Here is a 14,180-nt window from a genome sequence, read left to right as displayed (position 1 = left end):
AGTTGCGTGAAGAACTATACTCAGTTCCCTGTTCTGTCACTTCTTAACAGCCTATGTTTGAGACCGGTGTCCTGACTCAGTGGCAAAACCAGGGACACAGAGAATGCAGAATGAGGTCTTTAGTGCAGAAAGACATCTGTTCCTTCCGACTAACCACGTAGGTAATATGTGGAAGGATTTAAAGCACCTGCAGTATGTGCACTGGTAAATTGTAAATGCACCTTAGTCCAGGTACACAGCATATAAGCAGAATAATGTCTTGAAGCAAAGAATAAAAAGCATCAATATTTGCTGAAAAGGCAACGCTAGGCTTTATAGTGCAGGAGAGAGATTTGGGAGCACTTGAAGAGAAATCCCTCGAGCCCTCAGCCCTATATACAGCACAGTATAGCTGCAGTGAACAAAGCAAATGTGATTCTCTGTTACAGTGCAGGAGCACAATATAAATCAAGGAAGGTGGTAGTAGTGTAAATGTTATATTTATAATGGAAATGCTGATACAACCCCTAACTTACAGAGGTGCTGGCAGGATCTGCCATAATATGGCTGGATATCATTTAAGCAGTGTTTGCAGAACTGATCAGTGTATCTCAGAAGGAACACCCTGTACTTGCTCCTGAGGATGCAAACTGCTGGCTAAGAATCAGCCAGAATGACTAAATGCATACCACACAAGCCTAACCTGGAAAGAAAAAAAAATCTTTATTCTGACACTGTGATTGTTCTTTACATTTCAAAAGCTGAAGGAAGCAATCAAATCCATAATACTTTCTTCTTCTTCAGTAAGTTATATTAAAAAACTCAATTGGTTCAGGATTTATTGATCTGAATTGACAGTGAAGTTCACAAATTCATATAAAAGAGCCATCTCATTACAAGCCCATTTAAAGAATCTGTGGTTCAGAATTCACACCAAAAAAAAAAAAAAAAAAGTTTCCATGGAACATAAAAAAATAAATAAAAGAGGAAATAACTTTTGAGAATAGACTGTACAAATCATTTTTCTTTGGTATCAAGTGTGATTTGTCAGATGCAGCCAGAAATTCTTATTTTTTTTTTTTTTTTGTTAGGAAACATTACAAGACAGAACCAATACACATACAGAAACTACTGAGAAGAGATGGCTGATCAGAACTGAGCCTATTGGCGCCAATGATGTTAAGCTGTGAATGAATTATGGTCAAATTTAGTCCAAGTGAAAATGTTAACATTGTCTAAAAAATGAAAACAAAACAACACTATTAAACAGCACAGCATTTCTATTTTAAAATTTAGTATTTTCTGTATTCTTCTTCAAATGTGCTAAGTGAGGAAATCAAGTCACTAAGATTAAAAGTCATATCTCTCAAAAAGAATGTAGAAGCCTAAAAATAAAAAATAAGCACCCAGATATATCTTTCAATGCATTTGGACACCTAATTTCTCAGGACTCGAACAGCTGCAGGGCTTCAAAAACACCCTGAGTTGCCTAACACCCATACAAAAATAAGCATAGCCCTAAGTTAGTTATCCAAGATCGCACAGCAGTCAAAATAAGAGCAGGGAATACAGCTCCCAGACTCTGGGTTCTCTCTCCTAGTCACAGTGGAACAGTCTTGCCAACAAACAGATAATAGACAGGGAGGATCTAAAAGTTATCATGAAGCATTAAAACAAAACAGCTCTGAATGTGAGGGACACGCTCTACAACCTGTGTGTTGCAGGAGAGACTGACAGGACTGCACCATGTCCATTGCATGCAGCTTCCTGGGGCCTATGCTGCTAATTCAGCCCTGAGGACAGTTTGGAGAAACCAGCCACCATCTGGATCAGCCACTTCAGCAACCACTGGTCACCATAAAATTATAAGGAATATAAGGGTGCAAGGGATGCACCAACCAAAACTCCGGCACAAAAACTGCTCCAGGCTGGTCATGCCACTCGTGCTTGTTGGCTGTACAGCCCAGTGGATGCCCACACAGGAGCATCTCATCTTCCCAGGCAGCTTTGTCCAAAGCAGGATAACCAGAAGAGTACAGTAATCAAGGGGAGCAGTCAAGACAGTCTCACCAACTGTCTGGACTAACAGAGCAGAGTAAATAGAGGAGCAGAGCTTCTTACAAAAACAAGGAGATTTTGACAAGATATTCATATGAAATCATAAAATTATTATGATTATTAATAATAACAACAACAACAATAGCAACAACAACAAAACAACAACAACAGCAACAACAATAATAATAATAATAATAACAACAGTTGGGAAATCAGGTGAAAAAGAGTTCCTAAAAAACTCCGAAGATCACTCCCATGCCTGTGATTTTTCCTTTTTTTCTTCACCAAAGTCAGGAGTAAATTGCATTAATGCCTCTTGACCTGAACACCAAATGCACCAAATGCAAGAAGGTTAAGCTTGTGTCCCACTATAGGAGATGATATAGGTTGTTCATGTGGTGATTACTTTCTCCATACTCTCCTAAGAACTGAATTAGCACAGTGTGGGCTCCAGAGATCTGTATACCATTATGCTGGGGCCGCAACATAAGAAGGACGGTCCTGTTGGAACAAGTCTAGAGGAAGGCCACTAGGATGATCAGAGGGCTGGAGCACCTCTCCTACAAAGACAGGCTGAGGGAGTTGGGGTTGTTCAGGCTGGAGAAGAGAAGGCTCCGGCAGACCTTGTAGCAGCCTTCCAGGGCCTAAAGGGGGCCTACAGAAGAGCTGGGGAGGGACTCTTTGTCAGGGGGTGTAGTGATAGGACAAGGAATAATGGTTTTAAAATAAAAGAAAGGCAGATTTATATTAGCTATAAGGAAGAAATTCTTTACTCAGAGGGTGGTGAAGCACTGGCACAGGTTGCTCAGAGAAGCTGTGGATGCCCCATCCCTGGAGGTGTTCAAGGCCAGGCTGGATGGGGCTTTGAGCAACCTGATCTGGTGGGAGGTGTCCCTGCCCATGGCAGGGGGATTGCAGGTAGGTGATTCCCAATGTCCCTTCCAATCCAAACCATTCTGTAGTTCTGTGAATATGATTTGGTGCAGTCTTTTTCTATTCATAATGGTTCTAAAAAATTCAATGAAATATATGAAAAGGGAGGACTGAAATCACAGACATCTCTATTAAGGAAAAAATGAAGGACGTGAAAAGAATTCTTTTGCTATGGATGAAATCCACATCAAAAGACAACCTCCTACTGTTGACTTCCCTCCCTGGTTCTGCCTTCGACTGACAACACCTGAGTTTTCAATGTGGGAATTTAGCAACCAGACTTTCCCATCTTCCTTTTCATGACAGACAAATATGGCCAGGTTTCTTGCCAAAAATTCTGTAGCAAGTCCAGATCTTGACACCGGAAGAAAGAGCAGAGGTGAAAATTTGTAGTCTGACCTAATAACTAAAGGTTTATCAGAAACACTGGGATACCTCAAAGTCAAAGGGAAGGTTTATCATGTCCACTAAAGAAGCCTTTAATCTTGCACAGCTTAATAGCCCCTGGGCTTACACTGATGCCTTAAGTTGTACACCTGCTTGTGCATGTTACCAGAGCAGTGCACAAGGCATTATTAAGAGACAATTCAACATGCTGATGTTATAGAAGAACACAGGTATCATAGTAAATTTCCCATTAACACTGATTCATGTCTGTTCTTTTGCATTGGGGGCATTTATGTCACCAGCAACTCACAAGAAAACAAGGACTATGGAGGTGATAACGCTCATAAAACAGTAAACCCTGTATTAATAAACAGGAATGGTGATAAATATAGTGCTTAAGTGGCATCTGATTTATAGTGGAGGAATTAAGAAGTAAGAACATCAGAGATACACGTTTCAGAGTCATTTGAGCTGTAACACAACCTGAGAGAAACTGGAAAAGTGGACTTCCCTCCAGTGTTTTCTGAGCTAGTCTTGATCTTCACAAAGAAAGCTAGCTGTTAGTACAGTGGATTGCAGCTCAGCCTTTTGCATAAAAATTCATGAGACAGTATCTATTTCAACTGTGTTATACAGCAGTAAAGGGGAGGGAAAAAAAGTTCAGCCCTACAACTCAGATAGGGTTCATTTTGAGCGATGATTGCAAACCAGCCGTGGAAATTACAGATGCTACTTGGTTCACTATTATTTTGCAACATCTCCAGTAATCTTCAGTGATCATTTATAACAGCATGTCTGATGACTTTCAAAACATAACTGGAAAGGATACTTCTGTGAAGAGTATGGCTACTCAAAGGAGAAATCAATCTTTGCTGCTCAGGGAGTCAACTTCATACCACTGCTATCAGACAGTCACAAATTTCAACACACAGAAATAGAGTTGGGGGTGCTCCAAGCCATTTCACCCTATTGTATCCCATGAAGTGTAGAATGTCAAGATAGATCATTCTGCTCCTTTTGTTCTATTGAAAGGTAAATGTAAGAGTGAACCAAGTTTAAAAGCGCACCTAACCAATTGCTCACCATTGCAGGAAGCAAACAGGCTGCTGAGCAAAGAGACTCGGCTAGACCTCTACCATGGCCCTCCAACAAAATACAGACAGTTGTCCTGGCACCTGCACAGCATCTCACTCTTGGAGAGGAAAGGGGTGTCTGTCCCCCCTTCACGCCACATGTAGGGTTTGTTCCTTGAGCCAAAGTGCCTGCAGCTGGACCCCAATCCGCTAGAGCAGTTGTATGGAAATGCTACCTGAAGGACACCAACTGTTTCTCAGGACAAAGACTGTCTTTTTGTTGTGTTCGGAGCACAGATGTAATGGGGCCCTAATCAGTGACAGGGGCTGCGAGGTCCCCTTGAAATGACATCAGAATAATCACACAGGAAAACCTGGTATTTGGATGCAAGCTGTTGGGATGGATTCACTACCATCCTTTTCTAAAGGCACATAAAAGTAGAGCATCACCCTTGGTAGCTAGTAAACAAGAGCAATTGTAGTGAATGTTTCATCTCTGACAGGGAATATCATAATGTATTATGGTGGAAGGCCCTGGCAAAACACAACACAGACAAGTCTTGGTTGTCTAGGGTAGTAAGTTGGGGTGACCCAAATAAAATAATAGTAATAATAAAAAAAGGAAGTGTTAATACAAAATATTATCATGTAAAGTTGTAAGAGTGCCCTGTATTTAGGACATTAAAAATAAATAAATAAATAAAGAGATTACTTCATATCATAATTGCAAAGACGTGGCAAATCAGACCTGTTAATAAGTAATCACAATAGCTATGTCAAATCATTGGCTGTTCTGTGGCCTATACAAATAAATAGGGTGGTCTCTCCCCCATTCATATTGGACATATATCAGTGTCATGTGAGCCACCATATCACACATCTGCAGGCACAGCCGAGAAGCCCCAGACCGAACAGGAATGCAGAACTATCTTCTTACACTTTCAAGACAGATTTGAAGCAAATACTCTTCAGAAAAAAAGAAAAAAAAGAAAAAAGAAAAAAAAAAAAAGAGGCAACGAAAGCAGAGGAAGCAGGAGGACATTTTAACAAAACGTGTGTTGTTGCTAAGATAATTGAGCATCCATATTAGTTCTGGGATTCTTTTTTTTAACTGCATATGGAATGAAACTGGTCTAACATTCAAATTTGCAGTTGTACCACTCTGAAGCCCATACAGCAAAGAGGACATGCAAGGAATCCTTCTCTACCTTAACCCTCCCACCTTCCAGAGTTTCCTTCTGCTGCTGTGGCCTACCTTTAGCTTCCACCCCAACTCAGCAGTTGACTGTGTTGAACCCACCACACACTTCGCTGAAGTCTATCCCTTTGCTCTGCATCACAAGTTTGCTCTAAGTCACAGACTCTGGCCAGGTCTATGTCTTAATTTACTGATCAGCGCATCGTACACCATAATGGTCCTAGCCATTCTTGTTCAAGACAAACACATGGTGTGCACACAAGTGCATATCTATTTCAAAGAATGTATTAAGTGCAGGCCCAGCTAAATTGCAAGCTGCAATTTAATACTAGCAACTAACTGTGCACATATTTTTGTACCAGTGAACTGCAGCACAAGTGCTAGCAGTTAGACGTCCTTTCATATGGTTGATTTTAAAAATAACTTTAGGATACTCTTGTGAAGTCAAATGCTTGCACAAAGTATTATTAGAGCAGTTATTGACACAAGCTGTAGAGAAAATCTGTACCATGATAGTTACTAGAGGCATCTGGGAAGTAAAAGGGCAGAAGAGACAGAAAACTTAACCAAGATATGCGCAAGTTGCATATGTCTGCATTTACACAATGTCTGTGGGCTGGACAATATTTTGGTTGGTTATCTGTTTCATTTGTTTAAAACTCTGGTAGGGAAAATCTGACCACAGTGTTACACCACAGCACAAAATTAATTCAATCTCCATTTTATCCTAGATAAATACCCTTATATTGGTCAAGCCTTTTTAATTTCTGTAAGTCCTCCCAAGTACAAAGCATCAAACCACAATCTCTTCTGAAGAAAAGTAATATGGATGGAATACACAGGACCATGGCAAGAATCCCCTTAAATTAACCCTAAGTGAAATTCATTGCCATTTTGTCCTGGGATCATGGGAGAAACTGGACCACAGATCTGCCATATACTTGTGACTAGCATACAAATGTAAAGTACTTTTCACTTCCTTCCATTACATTGTAACCTCAGCCTGAGTTAGCTGATGCAACCCTGGTCATACAGGGACTAAATCCAGGACAAAATGAAAGGGAATCACCTGTGCAAAATTAATGCCTGGAAGCCATGAAGCACAGGTCTTTCGAAACTCCTCCTGTGGCTCCTCCCAGACATAGCACTAGAGTTACAAATGGTTAGATGCACTTGCAGGATATGAGGTTTGGTGGCAGGAAGGCAGACCTTGTGGGACCAAGTCAGTGTTGAGAAGCAAGCACATCTCAGAATGCAGGGGGCTGCAAAGGAGGGAAAGGTAAAACCCTCTCAGAACCTCTTTGTCTGCTCACACAGCTTCCCCAAGGTGGTCATTCTGCTAACCCCAGCAGACCTGCACAGCATGTGGACACATTGCCTGAAAATCACTGGTCAAGAAGGTAGTGCCTTAATTCACTCCACAAGCATCAAGAGCCCATAACAGTGACCACTGTTATATTCTGTTTGTCTGGTGCAAGACTGTATACTGGTTAACATGTGGAACATGTGGAAGCATTCAAAGGTATATCTGCATATTCTGGGCTCAACAGATGCAGAAAAGGTCAAATGAAAACTATTTATAGTTGTAGGTACTGCGCAGTAACTAATTGTGATGAATGACGGTTAAGAATGCAGATGGATAAAACAACCATTTCCTGGTATTACGTGCTTGTGCTTAATCATTTCTACTCATTGATTTCTTTCCCTTCTCTTCTGTTTCTGAAAAGTCTGCTATCACATAACAAGCTGTTTTTGCTACCACAAATAGATGCTGAAACTGGTTTTCTCACCAGAGTGCAGAATTTCAAAAATCCTCATCCCCCACACTGGAGAATTTACTCAGTGGCAAAATGTGTACATCGACACAAAACTGATGGCACTCAACACTTCCAAAGTGGAGGTGGGCATTTTTCCTGGGTCAGTTACGGTGGCCAAGAAAAGAGATCATGAGGCCAGACATCTTCAAAATATGTCTGTGCTGCAATTGGCAAGCTGACTTCAACAGAAGGCTCCTGAAAGCTGCACATCAATGTATCAGAAGGACAGCAGTCCTAATACTAAATAGTTACCCAACAACCTTTCTGCAGAAGTCAATAAAAAGAATTCTGTTCCATTAAAAAAAAAAAAAAAGAGGAGAAGGAGAACAAGAACAAGAAGAACAAAAACAAGAACAAGAACACAATACTTAAAGTGATGTAGTGATTTTGGAAATCCAGTTTATGACTTTGAAGTCCTCAACTGGCAATGCCCCATTAGCTGTTGTATGGAGAACAAGTATCTAGGCGTAACATTTATATCCCAACTCCAATACCTTCTCAAGTGATTAGTCACAGCTTTGACTCCATCAAAACTGTTATCCATCATTGTCTGTCTATCGCATCTTCCCAAAAGTAACTTCATTCAGTCCCTAATCTCCATCTTTATGCATTAAAGTTACTCAACATGGAAACCCATAGAGGAGCCAACACATCATTTGTTCTTCATATGTCTCCTTAAAACCCACCTCGCAGAGCATACTGTCCAATCTGCTGATACTCTGCCAGGTCTCCTTTAAAGATGCACTGGTAACTTGCATTCTCTGGTTTCCCACTCATTCACTCCTACCTTATGCTTGGACTATGGATAACAATGTCACAGTCAAGTTATTGCAGCTTAAACATTTATCACTTGTTAACTGAGGTATGTTCACCAATGTTTCACACACTCTTCCCATACAGAAGCTGCAATAAAATATTAGCTTAAATTGGCTCAGCTGACAGGTGAAACTGTATCATGAATTCTTGCAGTTGTCATTTATATCCTTCAGTGGCAAACTATTTAGAGCATTGCTGAATTCTGTCGCATGTGCAAACCTTCGTCCCAGTCCTTACTATCATGTGTGGTTTGAGAGCAGCCCTATGGAGAAGGACTTGGGAGTACTGGCAGAAGAAAAACAGAACATGAGCCAGCAGTGTGGGCTTATAACCCAGAAAGCCGACCATACCCTGGGCTGCATCAAAGGAAGCATGGCCAGCAGGGCTGGGGAGGTGATTGTCCCCCTCTGCTCTGCTCTCGTGAGACCCCACCAGGAGCACTGCATTCTGCTCTGGGGCCCCCAGCACAAGAAGGACATGGACGTATTAGAACAAGTCCAGAGGAGGGCCATGAGGATGATCAAGGGTCTGGAGCACCCCTCCTACAAAGACAGGCTGAGGGAGTTGGGGTTGTTCAGGCTGGAGAAGAGAAGGCTCCGGCAGACCTTGTAGCAGCCTTCCAGGGCCTAAAGGGGGCCTACAGAAAAGCTGGGGAGGGACTCTTTGTCAGGGGGTGTAGTGATAGGACAAGGAATAATGGTTTTAAAATAAAAGAAAGGCAGATTTATATTAGCTATAAGGAAGAAATTCTTTACTCAGAGGGTGGTGAAGCACTGGCACAGGTTGCTCAGAGAAGCTGTGGATGCCCCTTCTCTGGAAGTGTTCAAGGCCAGGCTGGATGGGGCTTTGGGCAACATGGCCTGGTGGGAGGTGTCCCTGCCCATGGCCAGGTGCTGGAACTAGGTGGTCCTTAATGTCCCTTCCAACCCAAACCATTCTATGGTTCTATGATTCTAGTATGTCCCCATGCATCTGTAATACCACAGTAACAACTGATGCATGCCTGGAACTCTCTGCACATGATCAGCCTCACTGAAACATGGAGCATCACCTGCTTGAAGAACATGCAGAAATACTGAAGGATACGAGGTCATGGCCTTAAAACTAATGGGCTGTCTGACAGCGGTAGAACAGAAGTAGAATAAATTCAGAATGTCACAAGCCCTGTTGTGCATTACAAATTTCACTCCAGCCTTCTGTGTTTTCCTGATTGGGCTTACTGTTATTCACACTGTAATTATTCACGCAGTTTGTACTGTAGATACTCACTGCACCTTGTGTTAATACTTAGGAATGAGACAAAAAAAAAATCATCTCAATATTCATAGATGAACACTACAAGTGAATTGCTGACAGAATGTTTCCTGGGGTGGAAAAAATGGAGAAGTTTCTGTTTTATGGGTTGCCAGAGGGAATAGTTTCTAAAGCATAGCTCGTGCACTGAAGGAAAATGAAGACAGTCCCAAAAACAACACCCTTAGCTCAAGGTTTTCTGTTACTGAGTTATTGCTTTTATTTTATATACAATGCAAAAAAAATGCTGATTATTATGATTCAACATTCTCTAAGAGAGACAGAAGCAGTAAATAGGGTAGGGAGGGAGATAGAGGAGGAAGTTGTCACCAAATGTGGAGCATAACATTTCTGTGGGTTTCAGATCGGGTAGGAATGATGTTCCTTTGCCAGGTACAGGCACTTACACATCTCTGGTAACTGATAAGAGGCCCAATATCTGACCTTTCTCTTCTACACTTTTGTGGCCTTTTTTAAAATCTATAGGTTTTTTTTATCTTTTTATAGTGATTTTACAACATCTGGAGACCATTTAAAACACTTGAATGTATATACTCCCAAGCTAAAATGCTCACACAGAAATGATTAAAACTCTGCAGCCACTGTACACACCACCCTTATCTTGTAGATCTCACTCATTAGGCACACCTTTGGGGCAGGGTCATGTCCGAATCAATAGTCCCATCAGATTTTATGAGGCTCCCTGAAACAAAGTCTTTCAGATAAGGCAGAAAAAAAAAGGTCCATGACTACTCCTCATTAACAATCGTGCTGAATTTTTCATGGGTTGTACTTGTGTTTGTTGTTGTCCCAGTTAGCCTAATTCCACTTTGGGCAACAAATCCCTGTCTGAATTTGTTGTTAAATCCCATTAAACATAACACCTTTCACATGATCCTAATCTGCTAGGTGGGAGGGAGGGCTCTCGAGCAATTGCCATATCGGGGTAGGAGGAAGTTTCACTGCAATTTTTATTAGTATGCAGGAGCTGCGTTGCTTCTAGTCCCTTATGATCAGAAGCTTTTCCATGCAACCTGCATCTCGGGGACAGGTACCGAGAGAGAGAGAGAGAGAGAGAGAGAGAGATGTTTTCCCCTCCCCTTGCTGAGTTTCCTTTGAACTTGGCGGTCACCACAGCCAAGTTCAGAACTGCTCCTACACCACCAGAGCACCTCCTTTTGCTGCTTCCTGTCCCCTGGCTCCTTCTGCCTCCTTCTGCCTCCTTCTGTGTCTCTCCTCCAAGGCCCCTCTCAGTCAGCAAGCCCTAACCCCAACACCTGGTACCTTTGTTCTGCTCTTGGGGAAATTCCTCCTTTCCTGGCCTCCTGCTGGGTACTTGGAGAAAACTGGCTTTTCCCAAGGCTTCAGCCACCCCATTGTTCTGCCTGGACCATGCCTATTCACTAGCTAATAATAGACTTTTACGACTGTCTCTTTCAACCGCAGAGCCGAAGGCGCAGCTCCCCAGCTTCTTTGCACAAGAAACATGAGCAGTGCACAGACAAAGATAGTGATTAGACATAAAAATAGACAGTTCATAAAGCTACAGTGAATTTCATAAACTCTACACAGACATATTCTCCCAAAGTGTCTAACTGATTATCTTCTTTGTTTGTTTTTGTGTGTTTTTTTTTATTGTTTCATCTTGTTATTCAGTGGAGACTGACATTTGAGTAACCACTCACAATTGGACATGACTGAATCATATGAATCCTTCTCTAAACAGCCAAGCTACCACATGAGAGAGGACAGACTAAATCAGAAACCCCGAGCAGATATTCAAGAATTGAATGAGGACATGGGTTGTACTGCCTCAAGTTCCCAGCTACGTGTGACCTCGGTCATTCAGTATCCCCTGTCCTGACCTTCACACTAAGGAAAGCACCTGGCAAATGAGAAGGAAAATTTAAGAGAGAAGGGAAGGAAGGAGGGACCTCAGACCCAGAGATGATATAAGAACATAGGTTGGCAGAGCATGGAAGGACAGTAATTACAGGTTCAGTCAACAATCAAAAAGCAAGGGTACAGTTTACTTGCAGTTGCTTTGCCTGACAGCTTGAAATCTACATAGCTGTTGTTTCTCCTTTATGAGGGATAAGATTTACTCGTGGCACTGTTTGTGCAAGATTCAGCTGGAATTTTTACCAGGCTCCAGCTTATTCAGAAACCATGAAGAAGCACTCTGTCCATCACTATAACCAAACCACAGTCATACCACCAGCTCAGAAGAGCAAACGTGGTCCCATGAATGAGACATCTGTAGCAAAAGTGACTCTAATGAGAAATTCTGTCATCTCCATATGCTCAGGATGATCTGGGACAACTACAGATGCAGCCTCAGTCATTACAGCAGCAGAAGCAATCTCTGCTGTATCAAATTAGCACAAGAAGTTGCAGACCTATACCAAACCATGAAAAGGTATGTGACACGAACTGCTGCCTTCCAGGGGACATACTAATGTGAAGCCTAGACAAGAGACAGTCTACCTGGCAAAGGTTCTGTTAAAAGCAATGAGTAGTATTTTTGTAGATTCCCCTATGCAGGGAAGATGTTCACACACAGGGTCAACCCACAGCTCTTGTCCCACATGAGGCTGGTAGACAGCCTCAGGACAGGTAACCTGCCAAGGCATTGCCACAAGTAAAGGCTGTGCAGAAACTGGGGCTACTGAGTAACCTGAATTACCTCCCTTGGAAGGAAGCAAACCACTGAGGCCAGTACTGCTGTGCTGCAGTCAGAGCCCACTGCATCCTCAGCCCAGGCCCAACCTGCAACAAAGCCATTGCTACCACCCTCCTGTCACTTACCAGCAGACATCACGCCTCTTGGAGGCGTCCAGTGTGTGCCCTGTAGCTCTCAGCTGTGAAAGAAACCGTGCAGACAGAGTCTGGCCATTGCTGGAGTGGTCCTGGCTGAAGAGACCTGAGGTCCTGCCCCATTTTGTTCTGTGGCATTGGGCAAACCTTTTGGCTTCTCTGCTGCAATTCCTCCTTCTGTAAAATGGTGGCAGTGACAGTGTTTCACTACCTAATGGTGAGAGGAGAATTCTCTCTTCTGTTCCTTCTTGAGATGTTTCCAAACCAAGTGAACAGAGAAAACAAACATCTCCATTTTGCAGTTGTGTAACTGAGGCACAAAGAAATCAAATAATCATTACTGATGGAAACTGAAGTGCAGGCCACTGTTTCTCACTCCCATACTTAAACAGTATGTCTTTTCTTTCTCCTATATCTTCTCTTTTAGAAGATTTTGCTAATTTAACACAAACAACAACTTCAACCATGACCAGAAAGAATGCATGAGCTTTCGTTGTAATATAGGAACTCACTCGTCAGCTGTAGGGTATATCCATGAGTTTTTCCCAGGCAGACATCTTCCCAATGTGTGGTCTATCAGTTGTGTTTGTGTCTGAGTAACATATAAACATTTCCTGTGAATTAAAGCCATTACTCTCACCATTTGCATGGTCACAATAATATATCTATATATATATATGTATATATATATATATATAACAATAATATATATTATATATATGCGTGTGTGCGTGTGCGCCAAATTATGACCATTTCTTTATAGAACCTGGTGAATGAGTTCCTGTTTTCAAAAAGGGATACCCTTTTTGAAAGAGCCTCCTGAATGCTGAGTTCCCCTCACTGAGCAGCTGTGTGTTCCTGGACAAGACCTTAGCAGATGGGAGATTGGTGAGTACCTTGTCTGTAAAAATATTGCAGTAAGCTGGAACCTTTTGTAGGCTGCTCCTAATGGCAGCAACATATATGTGATAGAGACATCTAAGTCCGTATTTATGTATATTTGTTTGGAAACTTGGAATCAGTCCAAACTAATAAGTTGGATAGTGTACAGAGTGTCTTGTTTCCAAGGTTATTCTGCAGAGTCCAAGAAAAGCAAAGTACAAGTAGAAGGGTTTCTCAGTGCCCATCTCAGATTGCTGGGGACATAAGTGGATAGCAAAAGCTGAAAAGCTATAGATGTGAACTAAAACTCTTTGAAAGAAGAAATCCTCAATAAATTGAACAGTCATCTGATCTCTAGAAAGGAGAAGATCAGTGAAGACACCACTGTGAAAACATACAGAATTTCCTTTCTGTCTGTATTACATATTTAGCAAAGTACCAGAAAGACCACAGCTGACAGCATTATTTCTGTATTATACAATATCATGTATCTATTAAAACTTTTCTGTGGAAAGCAGAAGCATAATAAATTATAAAACTATTTATTTTTCTGCCACTTCCAATTTTTTTCTCAGCTCTCTGAGCCCATTGGTTTCAACATTCATGATGCAAGAACTTTTCTTCGGCTTTCATTCAGAGGTTCTCGCTAGAGATGAAACAAAAGTGAGAGGAAAAGTTTGGTTAGGAGACCAGAAAAGAAAAAAAAATCAGGCTCGAATCTGAAATTTAGTTTGTGATGGCATGAAATCCACTTTTTTAAGGGAGAAGAGTTTCCCTGCTCTTCAACTTCTCTAGAAAGCACTCATATTCTTTTGCTACAGATCAACATGGGATTTTGCTAACTAAGGTATAAGGCTTTTGCTAACTGAGGATACATAATCTGGTGCTGTTTAAATCCCAAGGCACACTCCCAGGACACATTCAAAA

General features: G+C 41.7%; 1 protein-coding gene across 2 annotated transcripts in view; it reads right to left on the bottom strand.

The window, feature by feature from the left end:
• Positions 1–12,933, bottom strand: part of LOC310889717 (uncharacterized protein) — a 142,579-nt gene extending 129,646 nt beyond the window's left edge. Inside the window, exon 1 of one of the 2 annotated variants that reach the window (XR_014576726.1) lies at positions 12,363–12,866. Coding sequence is in view for 1 of the 2 variants with exons in the window: in XM_083817618.1 (XP_083673744.1) it covers positions 12,363–12,372 (10 nt within the window). In the remaining variant the exon portion in view is untranslated. Of the gene's footprint in view, positions 1–12,362 lie in introns of both variants that reach the window. The other variant, XM_083817618.1, reaches the window with a different exon arrangement.
• Positions 12,934–14,180: the final 1,247 nt, after the last annotated feature.

This window comes from Anser anser (assembly GCF_964211835.1).
Source record: "Anser anser genome assembly, chromosome: Z".
Taxonomy (NCBI): Eukaryota; Metazoa; Chordata; class Aves; order Anseriformes; family Anatidae; genus Anser; species Anser anser.
This window is presented reverse-complemented; position numbering and strand designations above follow the sequence as displayed.